Below are 16,501 nucleotides of genomic sequence, written 5' to 3'. Positions count from 1 at the left end.
AAAATTTATGTCTACTCATCTTATTAATTACATCGGTTTCTAAAATTACACTTCAATATACTGACATAGTATAAAAACAAGATTCAATTACATGAATACTTCTAATCAAAAAATATAACAGAAGTAAAAGTTCATTAAATTTTGTAAAACATTTAATTACAAGTTTTTACATGACAAATCATCAAATAAATTTTAAGTTATTTTTAATTTATTAAGACATATTTTATATATGCTAAATAATTATAACTTTCTTGCTTAATACATTTTTATACATATTTTTACATTTTCTCAGCACTATACATATTTTTATGCTCAATATTTGTACATGTTTTCAATGAAAAATAAAACTTAGAACTTTTACTTTATTACTTATAAACGTAAATTATTTGATAGTTACGTTTATAAAAATCTAAACAAATATTTATTTTACAAAACCATTTATATTCTCCATTTTACATTTTTATTAAAAAAAGTAACTTGGTTAAATTAAAAAATTCTGAAAAGATAATTCATAAATGACACTAATATATAAAAAGAAATTTTAAACATATCATTGATTATTTACAGTTAATTTACATGACTGGTTTCATAATGTTTTTTGTTTATCATATATACACGTAACTTTCTTTGTTTAAACATAAAATAGCTTGTATCTAAATTGTGCATAGATAATTCGCGTGTACATACCCGCTTTGCATTTTATTCAAAATCCACAGTAACTATCTGCTTATGAGACTTATTATAAATAATATTACTCTAAGTAATATGATTTATAATACTAATACATATTTCTAAAGGCAATCTGCTTTACATCTATAAAATTATATAAACATATTGTAGCGTGATTTTTATAAGTGATCAAAAATACTACTGTAATCAAATGATACTTGTACAATTGAAAGTTTCGTTAGTGTAAAAAATAAATTTTTGAAACCTCCAATTTAATATAGTGATAGGCCATTTAAATTTGTGATCTTAATTTTTAATAAACGTTCTCCCGTCAATCATTGTTAATCATTATTTTCCCAAAATAATGTATATACAACTTCACGATGGTTCACGATAGTTCACCGATTGGTGCATTTTGTAACCATAAATCATGTATAAAATTATATAAATCATCACTGACAGCCACCTGTGTAAATATTTTCATCGTGATAATTAATTTTTACTTGCAAGGAAAGCATACAAGGAACACGTGGTACTCAGATTGTTTTCCTTGCTAATGAATTTTTAAGTATTTATCTGAAAAAGGACTTACTTTGTATGGTGTAGGATTTAAATTTCTTTTATGATCATTTCTAAGTGTTCTTAAAGATTCCTGAACTCTATTTCGTATTTCTTGTAATGTTAATAATGGTTGACACAATTTACCATTTTTCCAGTATACCTACATATAATTATTGTAATAATTGGTTCCATCATTAAAATAACAACAAAGTAAACATAATAAATTACCTTGTGTAATGGTTCTACTCGCGTAGGAATAACATAAGCTCTTTTTGATTCTTGAAACGGATGTCTACAAAGAACTTTCTGTTTTACTTGCGGGGCTTCTTCCGTTGATCTTTGCAACAGATCAATTAACGCATATCCATCCGCTCCGTATAATCTAAACGCATCTTTTCTTCCTGGTATTGTCACTTTACCAACTTCCTGGCTGAGCTTAATTCTAGGTTGACCATTGATTTCAACCATTTTATAAACACAACCTAATGCAGGCTGTCTTTGACACGTTACCAAATGTGTTCCAATTCCAAAGCAATCAATTTTATGACTCTAGAAAAAAAATGACCTTTAACAATTTTGTTACTAAACAAATGTTCATTTTTTTCAGATATATTTATTTACCTGTTCATTTAAACTTAAAATAGTTTCTTCATTTATATCATTTGATGCACAGATTGTCAATTTTCCAAACCAGGGTATATTGTATTTGACAGCAATTCTCTCAAATATATCCCTTGCAGTATTACTCAAGTATGCTAAATCTCCGCTGTCAATTCTTATACCAACTGCTTTATAACCCAAGTCATTTAGAGCTAGTGCCACTGCACAGAAGTTTAGAAGCCCACTCCTAAGTAGAAGATTTAGCCATTAGACATACAAAATTTATACAACCGAAAAAGTATGTTATTAATGATACATGCATTTAGACAATATTACCACAGAATCTCTGAAACACAAAAATGTTCATAGACTTGTTTCGTTTCTTAAAAACCTCGCTACAATAAATTCTACATTTAACAGTATATAAATAATATACACGCATTATAATGATTTTATCTAAATGGAAACTTAAGTTAAATAATATTAATATCTACTGGCATGATTAGTACTTTATCTTAGGTATGAAACATGCACTACCATTAAGTATAAATACACGAAGTCTTAAATAAAGAATTTGAATAGTTAATTAAAATTACATGCAAGCTTTTAATTTCAAAAATTTACTATAATGTTTATTGTTTTAAAAATGTTTTTGTAATTACAAAATAGGATTTAATCACACGGTTCTTTAGACGTTTATGGTTCTGATTGTTATAGTAATAATACGGTTTTTTAGTTAAATGGCTGAATTGGGAAGGGTACTATATAAGGTCGTATACTTGTGACAAAAACAGTACAAAACTTTACAAATTTTTTAACGAAGTAACTTACTGTTCCCCTCATCTTCTGTTATAGTTGTACAAAAAAAAAAAAAGAGCATGAAATAATGAAATCTGCCCGCTTTACAGAATGATGTTTTTATTTATAAATTAACTAAACTCAGTAGAATAACAATTCATGTTTTTGCATTCTTTTATATATCAGTGTTTTTCGTGTGACTAGTAATTAATGTAAGATTAAATAAAATGAATATTTAATTAAATGAAATTTTAGTAACCAAATGATTAAATGTAAATAAAAAAATAGTGATTTATTCTGCAAAGCAGACAAAGAGGATAATATCGTACCTCACATAGAGCTCACCCAATTCGCCTCGTCTTAAAAAGCCATTCTTGTGATGTGAAGTCGATTCTGATATAATTGGATTGTTTCTGACACCATTTTGGGCATGTGTATTGGACCCATTTGCTAGGCGTTTATTCTTTACATTTAGGCTGGCTATACATGCCTGTCTCTTGGCTGAGGCTTCGACGCTATAAACACACTCCTGTTAGGCTAAGTGTGTATATGTTTCATCATGCCTGCTTTGTGAATTTGTAATTAGAATTACTAATACATTTACCGAGCCCAATGATATATATATTTTTTTGTCAAAAGTGAAATTAATCATTGTCCTATAATCTTTGTTTAATTTTTGTTCTCGTATACATATACATATATATGTATAATATTTCTAATATTTCGATATTTGCAGGCACTCCTTGTTTCAATATTTTATATTCATGCATATTAAAAAGAGGAGAAAATAATATCTACAGCATAATAAATCATTAAATAAATTGTACATTACAACCTTACAATTAACAAAATATTCCACAACTACATTAATATTAAATATTGCATACTGTTCGATACATTAAACTAATAAGAGAACGAGGCAGTGCACAATTAAATTAAATACAAATGCATACATGCAAATAGAGACATTAATGTTAGAAATAGATTACACGTGAAAAATGCAGTAAAAGTACAATATCTACTTACATATGCGAAACATACAAAAGAAAAAATTGATATATTTCAGAAACAAGAAATGTTGAATGAACGAATAAAATATGAATGAAATGAACACAATACCATACCTTTTCACATCATATGTGTCTACAAGAGCAACAAATCGTTGTGGGAAAGCAATGGCATAACTAATCAAAGCAGCTAACTCTCCACTAGAAGCCTCAGAAACTAGTGTTCCTACATCAGCTGCAATGGAATCCCGATGTTTGTAAGCTAATTCTAGAAGATCATAAACCTTTTCTGTTTCTTTATGTACCAAATTCTGAAAAAGATAAAAGACATTAACATTAAACATAATTTTTCTCGTATTAAATCGTTTAAAATACTTACTTTTTCCTGCAAGTCATCAATGCTAGTGAAGGATGTAATGTATGCGTGCGCGTGTGTACCGCTTACAGGAATATTATACAGTTTTCCTGCCAAAACATTACTGGTCCCATCGAAACCACCTGAAAAATAATTCATTCATGTTCATATTCTTATTTGTAGCTTCATTGTAGTTTCAATACTTGTAGTATTGTAGATATTGAATAAAGATATAATAAATATTGTACCTATATAACTATATTTAGAGGCACTTAAACCACCATCAGGACCCTGAGCTCTTCGAAGACCAAATTCTAGCAATGTTATATTTTTCCCAGCAACCATACGATATCTGGCTGCATTTGTAGCCATTAAACTTGCATAGTTAACTAAGGTTAACAGTGTTGTTTCCAAAAGTTGTACCATTATTAATGGACCTTCTACTCTTAGTAATGGTATTCTGCATAACATATCAATTTGTATTCAAGTTTTAACTTATTAAGATTTGATGTTTCATCAAATATGTAATGTTGATAAGCATTCGAACATTAACTCTAACTGCTGTCTTAAGATCAAGAAAGTTTCCTAAACGATGACAATGATGACGATGATTAACATAACTAGACAACACCTGCATGATACATGCAACTTCCATAGAGATTATACTAACCTTGGAAAAGCAACTGAACCTTCTTCCATAGCATATATTGTGACATCTTTTGGAGTAAGGCCTTTCAAATATTCAAAAAATCTTTGATCCACTGATGATGGCATTATTGACTTCAAGTATTTAATATCTGCATGTTAAAGTTTCATTAATATATTTTACACTATAAAGGATATCTTAAATATGTAAAAGTTCATATTATTTAAATGATAAAATATTAAAATATATGTAGATACATACCACTACAAGAATAACGAAATTTCTCTAAAAACTTAATACATTCCTCCAGGCCAGCAAAGATTGTAAATTCTCCTTGAAAAGGATTTTTACGAAAATATAAATCAAATACAGCATGATCATGTCATTTGCCCACTTTTCCATAAGCGTATGCCATTGTGATCTGATATAAATCTAAAATAAAATGTTTGTATGTAATGGAATCATATGCTAATAAACACTGTGACATAATCAAATAACTAACATTTTGTATTGTTAAGCATTCTTAAGTTGTATTAGATTAAAAGCAAAGAATTTTAAAACAAAAAGTTACAAAAATTTCCTATTAAATTATTATGACGGTTCACGTGGATCATATTTTGGAAACAACACTGTGTTACATCATTAGTTAATATATACATATATGTATATATATAGAAATAAAACGATAAGATAAAATAGTCCCGCGTGTTTTGAGGTTATTTTTTGGAACAATGTTTTTGAACTTGGTTCATTACATTGCATAAATTTACATCATAAGTACCTGTCAAAGTGGTTGAACCACACAATTTTTGACGCGAGTGACACCATGATATACCCTCGTCATCTGCATTTTCTTCAAATTCTAGTAGACACAACTTAAAACGGTACGATTGAAAGGAAAAAAAAATATTGCAATAGTTTCATCCAACAGCGACGAACGTTACCAGCAGCCACTGATGACAATCGGTCAGGCACCGTTACCGACGAACTAACATGTTTCAACAGTGAACTTCGTATTATAGGTCTCCGTGTATGTACTCCCAGAATCGATAGGAACGTTTGAAGGACGTTACGAACGACGCGACCTGTTATTCCGCCATTCCCACCAATAGCAAAGACTTTTCTTAAAAAATTATTAGGAAGCCTGTTATAATTTTCGATCAAGAACGCAAACGCGTAGAAAGTGTATTACAGGTTTTATTACTGTACTCTACCACCGACATTTTATTTCATTTGCCTCCCTTCCTTTACTATTCCCCCTCCTCTGTACGTATGAGTTGCAACTAATTGACTCTTCAAAAATTCAAATGAAATTGTAGATCTGAATTACTTTATATGCATTATTTGTTATAAATTTCATGTATTTTAATGTTGCTTCAGGCTCTTAATATTTATCCTATAGTCTGTACGGTTAAAGAATTGAAATTTCATCTTCCTAAATAACATTCTGTTTTTTTATAATGGTATATAAAGGATATCTTTATATAACAATTATTTCTTATTTTGGCATCAACACTAAGTTATTAGTATTATCATCATTGGTGGCAGTATGTATCATTGCATTAATTACAATAACGTTATCGAAACAGAACTCCTTGAAAAGAATTTACAATTTCTCTGAAAGTTTGAGCAATAACTAAATCTTTCTTCTTTAAATAAAACAAACAAGATAATATTTATCTTTCGGTACATAAGCGTCATCATAAAAAGATCGTTTTTAATACCTCTAGATTTGTTAGACTAGATAAGACTTTTAGATGCGTTTCGTCTTGCATGCTGTCCTACATTTTTTTTTTTGGTTTTAAAGATAGAATCACGTCGAACGGTACCATGGTACAGAAAATATAATTATAGCATCGGTACTCGTGGCGATGGGAGAATTCTTCGATTAAACACGTACATCGTTAGGGGCAACATGTTCATATACAACCGACGACCTTGCTGTAATGATAACAGCATTGCAGCTGTTCTTCTTTGGACATGGGAAACTTTTAAAATTGGGAAAATTAGAGTGTAACTGTGAAACATATAATCGCGTGCTTGGCTGACGTGTAATGCAACTTCAAACATAGATTCCTTCCGTTCTTGTGGCCGAGTTAATTACTCCTTCACTTGAACTGTTCGCGCCGCTTGCGCAACACCGTTCCACGATTTCTCTGAAATTGAATCATTTTTCAACGATTATGTTTGTACACAGAAGAACTGCGTCTGATGTTTTACTTATTGTTGACCCAATGATAAACAAAAAGCTGAAAGAAATAATTCATTATTATTGTAAATTTCAGTATTGAAAACTCTACTGCCTAGCCTCTTTCCTATCAAGTAACAGAGACCTCAACACACATTAAATATAAAACCGAGAGAAATAGAACTCGTGATATCTATTATCTAATGTTTCATAACATTAATCTTCCGTTACGTGTACGAGTTTTTTTATTCAGATTCGGTGATAATTCTCGGTTGCTACGCATCTAAGATACCGAATGAACTTTAAACACTTTTTGACTTTTCTAATCGTTATGAATTGTAATTCCTAAGTTATATACATATGTATATCGATAGAGTAAGTACTTTGGTATATTAGCGTTATTACATTGCTGTGGCGGGAGTAGGTTAATGATAGAGTTACTTAGCGCGCTGTTATCTCACCCTACTCTGTCACTCACTTATCCAATCGTTCACAGGAGTAAACAGATTTTTCCCCTCTGAACTAATATCCCTATATTATTCAACGTTCATTTATTGAAATGACTACACTGTTGAAGTACAAGTTGATAGTGTTTTCCCGTTCAATTATATTGTACCAAACAATTGATTGAAAACAATAACGAGCGCTATCAACTCCTTGTGCGATAAATGCAATCTTCCATTGACGTATAATTGGACCTTTACCAATGTAACCTAGACTTTAATTCAGTTTACAAGCGTCACAGAATAGCTGTATCAATCGCTTTTTATTAGTGTAAACATTCTAGTTTGTTATCATCCAATGCATTTATGTACGGGAGTAAACAAAGTAGGACAAGATTCTAATTTAACTCGACCAGAATTTCTCGGATACACGCGATGCTCGAATTTACTTTTGAATGCAATCGCAGTTTCGAAACTTGTTTGCAAAGAAAAAAACAATGGATTGCAAGTTCATGCTACTACAATAATTTGCGTCTGTGACAAATAAATTACAGCTTCTTTTTTCTTTAAGATTAAAGATTGTATTTAAGCAAAAAAAAAGGGAATAGAAAAACAGTGAACTAGAAGGAGAGTCGGATTTAGAAGTCTTGCTTGGGTGACACCGAGTAGAAATTTTTATACAATCATTTTATTAAGTGTCACAATCGATATTATCGAAAATTCATATTGTAATTCTACATGTAACTATCCAGTGTTTATCTGCCAAAGTACACTACGTTTATTCACTGATTACTGGCACTTCTGAGATATCGTTAATCGCTAATTAAACACTAATCGCCCTTGTTACGAGGACTTTATAAAAATACTCAATTTTTGACCCCCTACAGCGAGAGCTGAGCAAACTTTAATTAATGAAATGTATATTTCTGAATTGAAAAATAAAAAAATGAAATGAGGTTCTTTTAATTATTGAAATAAGAATTACAATATTTTTTTTGGAAGGAATGGCATTTGGCAGTCTTAAGAGGTAGAATAAAAGTAAAAGGAATATGAAAATTTGCTCATCCCTGCTTTAAGAACTAGATGTAAAAATTGAGCCATAAGAGTGAGATCATAAACGATCCTGTTTCTTCTTTTTTCCAGTATCTTTTTATCAAAAATTGATTATTTTTTTTTTGCGCGCGTACACAATTATTCGTATTTAATTAATGATATAATTGGCAAGCATACGCAAAGATGTAATTGCAAAATATATATTGTATTTCTAAATAAGCTAGAGTGACCCGTGCATCGAAGCTTTCGCATTTAATCGATCATTACTTGGACTACATTTTTAATTCATAAAATCAGGATAATCCTTTTAACCCGGTTGTGCTCTTCAATTATATACGCTTTCATTTTGTAATTACTTGAAATGTGTTATATTTTATCAAGTTTGGAAATAATTTATTCCTAAGAGAAATGTAGGATACTAAAGAAGTAAATGCCTAAATGGAAATAGAAACATAATCTTCGTCTGAGGGTTAAACGATATTTGAATAACGAATTCGATGATATATCTTTCATATTTCCTTTGGTCCATTTCATTTTCATCAAGGCGAAAGCTTGATCACCCCTTACTACACTAACGTAGCAACGCGATTACATGGGAATTTTTAATCGTAGTTACTACTTGTCAATAACGTAATTATCGTCGTATATGTTTCCATTATCGAACATTCTCGTCTTGGACTATCCAGCACATGTGCGAATGTATACGATACATACGGAAGCACAGGCTATGATCTCTACAAATTACAGTGGTTTCACGCTAAAACCTATCTAAAATTTCCTAAGGGCTACTCAGACTTTAGTTAACATTCAGTTTAATCATAATTCTGCTTAAAAGAATAACATTATGATCGCTTATAACGTTATTTATGGCTCCTACGGTTTGTTTATAATTAATTACTTAATACTGCATCCGAATAAACTAGACTCATCCGATGTCGTTCAGCTACTTCTTATGCTTATACTTTACTCTAATTTGACACAGAATTTCAGTATACAGTCTTAACGTTATTTAATTATGATAATTATGTACTGTGCTAAAAATATGCCGTGATCTACAAAATTTCTTTCATTCTCTCGAAGAATGTCCCCTTTTTTTCTCTTTGTTCTTTTGGTCATTTACGGCTTTTTGTATATAAGTATCTTATTTAATACTTGCTGTCAGACAGCTCTTTGTAATGGACAAAATACATAACACGTTTTCTTTTAGAACCTTCATCACCGCTCAAATTCATTTTTGACAATAAAGAAATAAAATCGCATTAGTATAACAAGATTCAAATTGTATAAGAAGTATAAAATAATTTGAACGTTCAATCTTTTGTGCTATCACTTAATACTTTTAAAAAATATTAATCCCCCATTTGTACCTAAATATAAAAAAAGAAAGAGAAAATTCATACTTAATTGAGGACTAACTTTTGAGCGCACGCAATCTTCTTCCTTTTCTTTTATATCTACGATATTCAACCCATCGGACACGAATGAATTTGTATTCCTACGAATATATCGCCGATTTATAAAAAATCACAGTTATCTTACACTTACTTTTTTTCTACTAAACAGTTATTAACTTCCTCTAGATAAATTATAAGAAATATCATTTTAATCCTAAACTTTTTAAGGCTTAATACTTTATTGTGTTCATTACCGATGGGTCTTGATACTAATTTAAAAAATAATACTGTTTCAATTGAATGATGTTATTGATATCGTATCGCTTAAACTAAACTCATGTGTTATGTATAATTTTCAAATGTTGAGTTACAAAATTGTTTCTAAGAAATGGTATCAAGGCGATCTAAATAGAATTTCTACCCTTAAAGATGAAGAAGAAAATGTATACAAGTTAAATATTGATAAGTGAGTAAAAAATACAAATTTCTTATTCTGACTAGAGAGTTAAAAACCTATTGTTATTATCACTTGTACTATATATGAGTTAATAAATAATAATTATTAAATGTATCAACAACAATGGAAGTATATGTTCAGTAACATTGATAAGTTAAAAAATTAAAAAAAATATATATTTCTCTCTATTTTATATATAAATAAGTTACGCGATAAGAGCAAACAACCAAGTGCTTGTTAACAACAATAACGTATCTAACACTAACGCTTAAATGAGTCAATTAAAGGATACAAAATTTCCGTTGCTTCTTACGTTTAGCACCATTGATATTCAAAACTGAAGCTCATTTTTCTCGTGATAGCTAATATATTATATTAATTCGATCATTCATAAATTGTTACGTTTCTCTAAAACCAATCTTCGTATTGGCTACCCATGGTTCATCTCATTAAATCTGCAGCTCTTTGTCTATCACGATGCACCTCCCGAGGATGCATTCTTTTACGATGTGAGAAACAATTTCCAGAACTCGCAAAAGCTTTTGGACAATATGGACATTGATAAGGCCTTGCACCTGTATGTTGGTTTATGTGAAATTTTAAATCTTGATTTCTCTTAAACGTTTTATCACAAAGAGGACACGCGTGTGGCCTCAAGTTTGAATGTGTTATACTATGAGCGCGTAATGTAGAATTTGTTGGATAAACTCTTCCACATACATTACATGGAAATTGAATCCTACCATGGTATTCTTTGTGTTTGAATAAATTTGACTGTGTTTTAAAACTGAAAAACAATTAATAATATTATTACGAGTTATTTTATAAAATGTTTTATTAATGAAGTAACTGTAATACCCACATTCTTCCGCATATATCACAACCATATTTTCCTTTAGGCCGATGAGTTTCCAAATGTACTTTTAGATTTCCCTTAGTAGAAATTTTTTTACTACAAATTGGACAGATAAAGTTACCAGACGAATTATTATCAGTGTTCATGTGGAGTACACCATTTGTAGAATAAACTTGTTGAGATTTTAAAATAGGCTTTCCCTCGGGTCGTTTATCTTTAGGCAAATGAGACCATAAATGATTTTGTAGACCAATTTGAGATATAAAGGATCTAGCACAAATTGTGCATTCATGAGGTTTTGTTAATGCATTAGAAACAACATCTTCGCTATCTTCTTGTGATCTATCATTATCTTCTTCCTTCTCTTCTTTCTTTATTTCATCAATTCTATAAGAAACATATTCTCTAATATATAGATCATTTCAAAACTTATTGACAGTAGCTGAAACATTCTTACTTATTTATTAGTGATAATGGTTCTGAAGTATTTATCCTTGTTGAATTTTCTTCAATGTCTGAATCTTCTGAAGTTTCTGATGCTGAATGTTCCATACCACACTGTAAAAATATCATTGGATCTACTTTGACTTCCATTTCTTCCATACTTGGTGTATGACACTTATCCTCTTGTGATAATAATTCTGATGGTCCCAAAGGCTCACCTTCAGCTAAAATTTCTATTGCCCCCTATAAAATAATGTACATTTAGTATATATTTATAAGCTAATTTATTATATGTAAGAATCATAATTTACTTTTGTTAATATTGTATGCAATAATCCCCGATCCTCTATTCTCTTTGTTGTATCTTGCATATCCTTAATACTTTCCATTTCTACATCTTGAACAAAACTTACATTGTCAGTACTACTATATAATTGTGATTTTAATTTTTCTTGTGTCCTATATGCCATCATTGCAAAGCGGTGAATGCTTTCTAATCTTTTTATACATGTAGCACATACCATTTTTGATAATTTATCTTCAGATGACACCTAAAACATAATAATAGAATATTAATAATGACAATTATATTAATAATAAAACATTAAAAGAACAAGTGAAACATGAACGAAAAATTAAAAAAATTGTTTGTGAAACATAATTAAAGATTAATATAAAATTGTTTTATTCGTAAGATTTATTTATTAAATAAAATTTAACCTTAATCTTATAGCATTAATTAAACTTCTTGTTATTGGCTATGAAATTTTTATTTAACATTAATATTATGTTAAAGATTTTGTACATAATTTTTTTTTAAACACTACGCATTACTTATGAACATCCTATATATTGAATTATATTTATAGATGCGCCAGTTATATAGCGCATACAGTATACTTATTGTAATCAATAAAATGCTAATTTTTAACACTTCTACATTTTTAGCAAAATGAATAATTCTACGTTACGGTTTTGATATATTCTACACTTTTAAGTTAAACACACGTACACAAGGATTAATTAAATAAATTTTCATTTATTTTACATCGACATGTAAAATTAAATGTATAATTCATTTAAAATATATCACTTTTTGTAAACACTCACGATTTAACAATGCTATTGATTTAAAATTCTTATACAATTAATTAATATAAATATAAAATTTTATTTTTAACACTAAATATTCATAATTAACTCTATTAAACATAATGAATTTACTTGTCTTTCGTTATCTTCCTTATACATGTACGTATTTCCATCTTTTCCATACATAAAAAGGACGAATACAAGTTATAATTTCATAAAAATCTATACATTTTATATAAGAACATTAAAAATAAAATAATTAACAATTAATGTTTAATCATACCTGGTGTACAAAGCTATACTCGATTAATTAAGAGATCTTGTTTTTATAATCATTATTAAATTTTACATTGTTTATTAATGAATTACAAATTACTTCTATTTGAAATAATTAAATGACATACATGATCTTTAATTTTCAATTTTCTAAATAATAGGCAAAAATTTCAAAATTTTATATAAATTTTCAAATTTGGAATATAAATGGGGTACCAGAAATGATTGAGCGCGAAGGATCGGAAGTGAATTCCAGTCGAGATTTTGAAAAAAAAATCTGCACACAGCATCCAATCTAATCGCGTGTATGTATACATATAGTGCGCCATACAAGTGATCCCGCTAATTCACATGGAGCACAGACAGACTTACCAAGATGTACAGATATTTTCGTATTTTGGTCTGCAGGTAGTGCCGTCTACCATCCTCGGCGAAAATGTGGACCCCGTCGTTTCTTGGTATGTCACTAGCACAAATTCGACAGTGCAGCTCGTCCTCTCGATCGCGCTCAAAATCGCGACCCGCCGTACCCATTTCAAAAAAAAAAAAAAAGAAAAAAACAAAAGAGCAAACTGACAAGATACCACCACGATAAAAAGACGTTGTTTTTCACAATTAATACATATGTAAACACGCTTAAAAAATGATTAATGTTAAACGATTTCACGCGATCCCTTTCACAATATTAAATTCATTGCTTATGTTATTTCCCCCCCACCCTCTTTCGTTATCTTAGCACCTCGATGAAAAACGTCGAAAATGTTCGATATAAAACTTTCAGCAATGCATCGTTATGACATGCCAGCGTGTCTGAGAGGGTTGATTATTCTAACGATTTTTTTTTACTTATGAGTCTCCCGGATTGGGTGAGATTACTTCGACACAACGTTGACGCTTTAAAAACGACGTCGGCGCCGGGCGTCGGCGTCTCTCCCGAAACGAGTGCTCAATACAAAATATATAATAGCATTCGTCGATTTGAAAAACATATGTATATAACCAATTGTTTTATTTATGGATTTCACTCATATTAAACGATATTACCACTAATATATTACAATATACCTTTTGCTGCGTTTGTTCGTTATTTAAACGAGAATTTCATGTTTCTTGTAAAATATATTATATTTGTACTGATAAAATACTACTCCTTGCTATAAATAAAGAATAAAATGTATCAGCGCGGCACTCTTAATTGGTCCGCCATTTTCTTTCACCCATTTGGCTGTACTTTCTATTTACTTCTTTAATGATTCCTTAAAGCTGTTTCGTATTCAGTAACTTAATAAAATCGCAAGTTTCTCCTGTCAGAAGTTAATATCGATCCATAGATTTTTTAGAAGTTAATCGGTATTAGTGAATTTAAAGATAATTTTTCCAAACTTTCCCGCCATTTTTCTGATTGTGTATTACTACGCGCCTAAAGGGTGGGATAAATGTGAACGTTTTTGTCACTACAGAAAGTAGTTCCAGGTACTTGCGAACGAACAGCCTCCCCCTGGAACATTCTACGTCCCCATTTAAAAAAATCAATACTTAATAATTAGCAATTAATACTGTTCAAGTATATATGATTGCTGTCATCTCTTTTGTCATTTTTACTGAAGCTAGCGTTTTTTTTATGTATATCTATATGAGTAAATTAATAGCTATTAGCATTCCACTAATTTTTACATGCATGTAATAAAAATATTGTACCTAATATGTATTAAGAAATAAATAGTAATGAAATTTATGTATTTTACATTATTACTTCAAACTTTTGTACTAATAATATGCTGTTTCTATTTCACAAAACATACAAATATTTTAGAATATAACAATATATATTAATTAAGTAATGATTTAGTTAAATAGATACAGTAATAAAATTATGTCGTACCGAATAATTTTTCGCGCCATTTACTGTCACTTGCCAAATTTTAGTCTTCTAGCGACATCTATCAAATCAACACTAGACTCAATTACTACATTATCCACTCCTGGAAATACTTTATATTTTACAGATACCTATAAACCATTGATTAATTTTCCTTCAATGTGTTAATTATTAAAAACATATTAAACCACTGAAGTAAAGTTGGTGCGGAATATCAATTTTTCTTAACAAGTTGTATCCTAAAAAATTGCTCCCCATTTGCTTCCTCGGAATCTAAAATTGCTACAATAAATAGCGGAACACAGTTTTCTTAAATAGTTAGTTGCTAAAGCGAGTCGGTTCGTTAATTAACCAGTAAAATGAATAATGAGTTTGATTCGAAAATCGATTGTCAAAATAATTAATTATACTTAAATGAGTTATTAATGATTTTGTACCTCTTGGCATACCTCCTTCTGACAATGGTGGGGTATAGTCGTTGATATCGAAACAATCTGCTGTTACGTATATGTAAAAGAATATATTTATTAAATATTAACTGAAAATAAACATCATAAACTAGTCAATTTACAAATATTAATGATTTATTCTTGTTATTTTTTAACATTTATAAAGCATTGTGAAATTACCATTGTCCTAACATTTAGCTTTATTTTGAATTGGTAAAAATAACTTGAATTCAGCAGGCAACTCATCTTCAGAATATAATCTATCAGAGAAGTATACTCTTCGTATTCTACAATTTGCATGAATTTGAACTCTTAATGTTTCTACATAATTGGTTCCATATGCACGTCTAGTGAAGTCAGCTAAGTTAAATTGGATTTGATTCCATCCATCGTCTAATCTCATTGGCATTGTACAAATAAATGGTTTTACTCTAGTTGTAGATTGGTAATTACTAGCACGAAATCTACGGCGTACATTTTTATCATCAATTACCTAGAGAAAAATAATTTATTAGAATTTGTTGTTTAAGAATATTTTTAGCTGCAATTAAATAATCAATTGCTTTTTACCTGAACCTCAAATGTAAAATATTTCTTTAAATTCTTAATTATCATGACCAAAAATGGTAACTTTATTCCTAAAGTTTTTCTTGGATCTGCAGGGCAGGTAATATATGTAGTACTGACATTGCTACCCAATATTTCCAGTACTAAACTTTGTATATCATTGTCTGTAATCCGTTTTATGTGTCCATTTCTTACTTTCTTATCCCAAATTTGTAGAGGCTTGCTGCCAATGCTATACAAAATTGATAAAAACCCACTTTGAAATGTGTTTTTAAACATGTTCACTTATTTATTTCACTTCTGATAGTTCCTTTTTATTTCTCCTAACAATTTGTTTTTTTCCAAAGTATATACCTGTAGAAGTTGAAAAATATTATATTTCAGTTTTTGTTTACAACTTAACCTTCCACTGCTTTATACTTCAAGACTCACTGAGAAGTTACATGTTTTAGGTAATATTATTTTCGATGCAGCATAACCCACATAGCACTCAACATTATTTAATGGTTAAAATTATTTGTTCTTTAATTCGACATGTTCTTTGAAAAATTTGAATTGCTAAATAACTTTAGCTGCGAACATAACCTACAATATTTGTGTTTGATCAATGGTGTCACTGATTTGGTAGGGAATCAAAAATCGATTGATTTCGATTGTATCGAATTTGAATTCTCGTTATCGAAAATTTCAATTTGACTTGCAATTAGCTTTGATAGATTTACAATGATTATGAATTACGAAAATATAAAAATACAAATGTAATTCCA

The 16,501-nt window shown here is 29.6% G+C and overlaps 3 protein-coding genes across 6 annotated transcripts; all 3 read right to left on the bottom strand.

Moving 5' to 3' along the window:
* Nucleotides 1–473: 473 nt before the first annotated feature.
* On the bottom strand, nt 474–5,871 carry LOC114874677 (nicotinate phosphoribosyltransferase). Its single transcript, XM_029184182.2, has 11 exons — nt 5,418–5,871; nt 4,898–5,068; nt 4,661–4,787; nt 4,239–4,450; nt 4,015–4,133; nt 3,753–3,946; nt 2,958–3,143; nt 1,852–2,077; nt 1,459–1,779; nt 1,262–1,390; nt 474–1,135 (listed from the first exon to the last, which is right to left on the bottom strand). The coding sequence occupies exons 3-11, from the start codon at nt 4,762–4,764 to the stop codon at nt 1,058–1,060; spliced, it is 1,569 nt and encodes a 522-aa protein (XP_029040015.2). The 5' UTR covers nt 4,765–4,787; nt 4,898–5,068; nt 5,418–5,871; the 3' UTR covers nt 474–1,057.
* Nucleotides 5,872–7,939: 2,068 nt separating this feature from the next.
* LOC114874678 (zinc finger protein 891-like) lies at nt 7,940–15,193 on the bottom strand. Of its 4 annotated transcripts, XM_046286159.1 has the most exons (6): nt 15,156–15,193; nt 14,722–15,000; nt 11,783–12,022; nt 11,485–11,714; nt 11,034–11,414; nt 7,940–10,958 (listed from the first exon to the last, which is right to left on the bottom strand). In XM_046286159.1, exons 3-6 carry the CDS (start codon nt 11,993–11,995, stop codon nt 10,613–10,615), a joined length of 1,170 nt encoding a protein of 389 aa, XP_046142115.1. In that variant the 5' UTR covers nt 11,996–12,022; nt 14,722–15,000; nt 15,156–15,193; the 3' UTR covers nt 7,940–10,612. The 4 variants fall into 4 exon arrangements, with proteins under 4 accessions (XP_046142115.1, XP_029040020.1, XP_029040017.1 ...); XM_029184187.2 differs by lacking the exons at nt 14,722–15,000; nt 15,156–15,193 and adding an exon at nt 13,905–14,700; XM_029184184.2 differs by lacking the exons at nt 14,722–15,000; nt 15,156–15,193 and adding an exon at nt 13,212–13,897.
* On the bottom strand, nt 15,164–16,442 carry LOC114874679 (cilia- and flagella-associated protein 20). The gene is made up of 4 exons (XM_029184189.2): nt 16,167–16,442; nt 15,738–16,088; nt 15,348–15,660; nt 15,164–15,256 (listed from the first exon to the last, which is right to left on the bottom strand). The coding sequence occupies exons 2-3, from the start codon at nt 16,011–16,013 to the stop codon at nt 15,355–15,357; spliced, it is 582 nt and encodes a 193-aa protein (XP_029040022.1). The 5' UTR covers nt 16,014–16,088; nt 16,167–16,442; the 3' UTR covers nt 15,164–15,256; nt 15,348–15,354.
* Nucleotides 16,443–16,501: the final 59 nt, after the last annotated feature.

Source organism: Osmia bicornis, chromosome 6 (genome assembly GCF_907164935.1).
Source record: "Osmia bicornis bicornis chromosome 6, iOsmBic2.1, whole genome shotgun sequence".
Classification (NCBI taxonomy): Eukaryota; Metazoa; Arthropoda; class Insecta; order Hymenoptera; family Megachilidae; genus Osmia; species Osmia bicornis.
Note: the sequence above shows the minus strand (reverse complement) of the source record. Positions and strands in the feature narration are given on the sequence as shown.

Excerpts from the sequence above, each read along its gene's own strand:
- LOC114874678 (XM_029184184.2), bottom strand. The coding sequence starts at position 13,373 with ATGGGTACGGCGGGTCGCGATTTTGAGCGCGATCGAGAGGACGAGCTG. Across the intron at positions 12,023-13,211 it reads GAAAATATCTGTACATCTTG|GTGTCATCTGAAGATAAATT; the intron begins GTAAGTCTGTCT and ends ATTATGTTTTAG. Across the intron at positions 11,715-11,782 it reads TGCATACAATATTAACAAAA|GGGGCAATAGAAATTTTAGC; the intron begins GTAAATTATGAT and ends ATTATTTTATAG.
- LOC114874679 (XM_029184189.2), bottom strand. The coding sequence starts at position 16,013 with ATGTTTAAAAACACATTTCAAAGTGGGTTTTTATCAATTTTGTATAGC. Across the intron at positions 15,661-15,737 it reads ATTTTACATTTGAGGTTCAG|GTAATTGATGATAAAAATGT; the intron begins GTAAAAAGCAAT and ends ATTTTTCTCTAG.
- LOC114874677 (XM_029184182.2), bottom strand. The coding sequence starts at position 4,764 with ATGCCATCATCAGTGGATCAAAGATTTTTTGAATATTTGAAAGGCCTT. Across the intron at positions 1,780-1,851 it reads TTTTAAGTTTAAATGAACAG|AGTCATAAAATTGATTGCTT; the intron begins GTAAATAAATAT and ends TTTTTTTTCTAG. Across the intron at positions 1,391-1,458 it reads GAGTAGAACCATTACACAAG|GTATACTGGAAAAATGGTAA; the intron begins GTAATTTATTAT and ends AATTATATGTAG.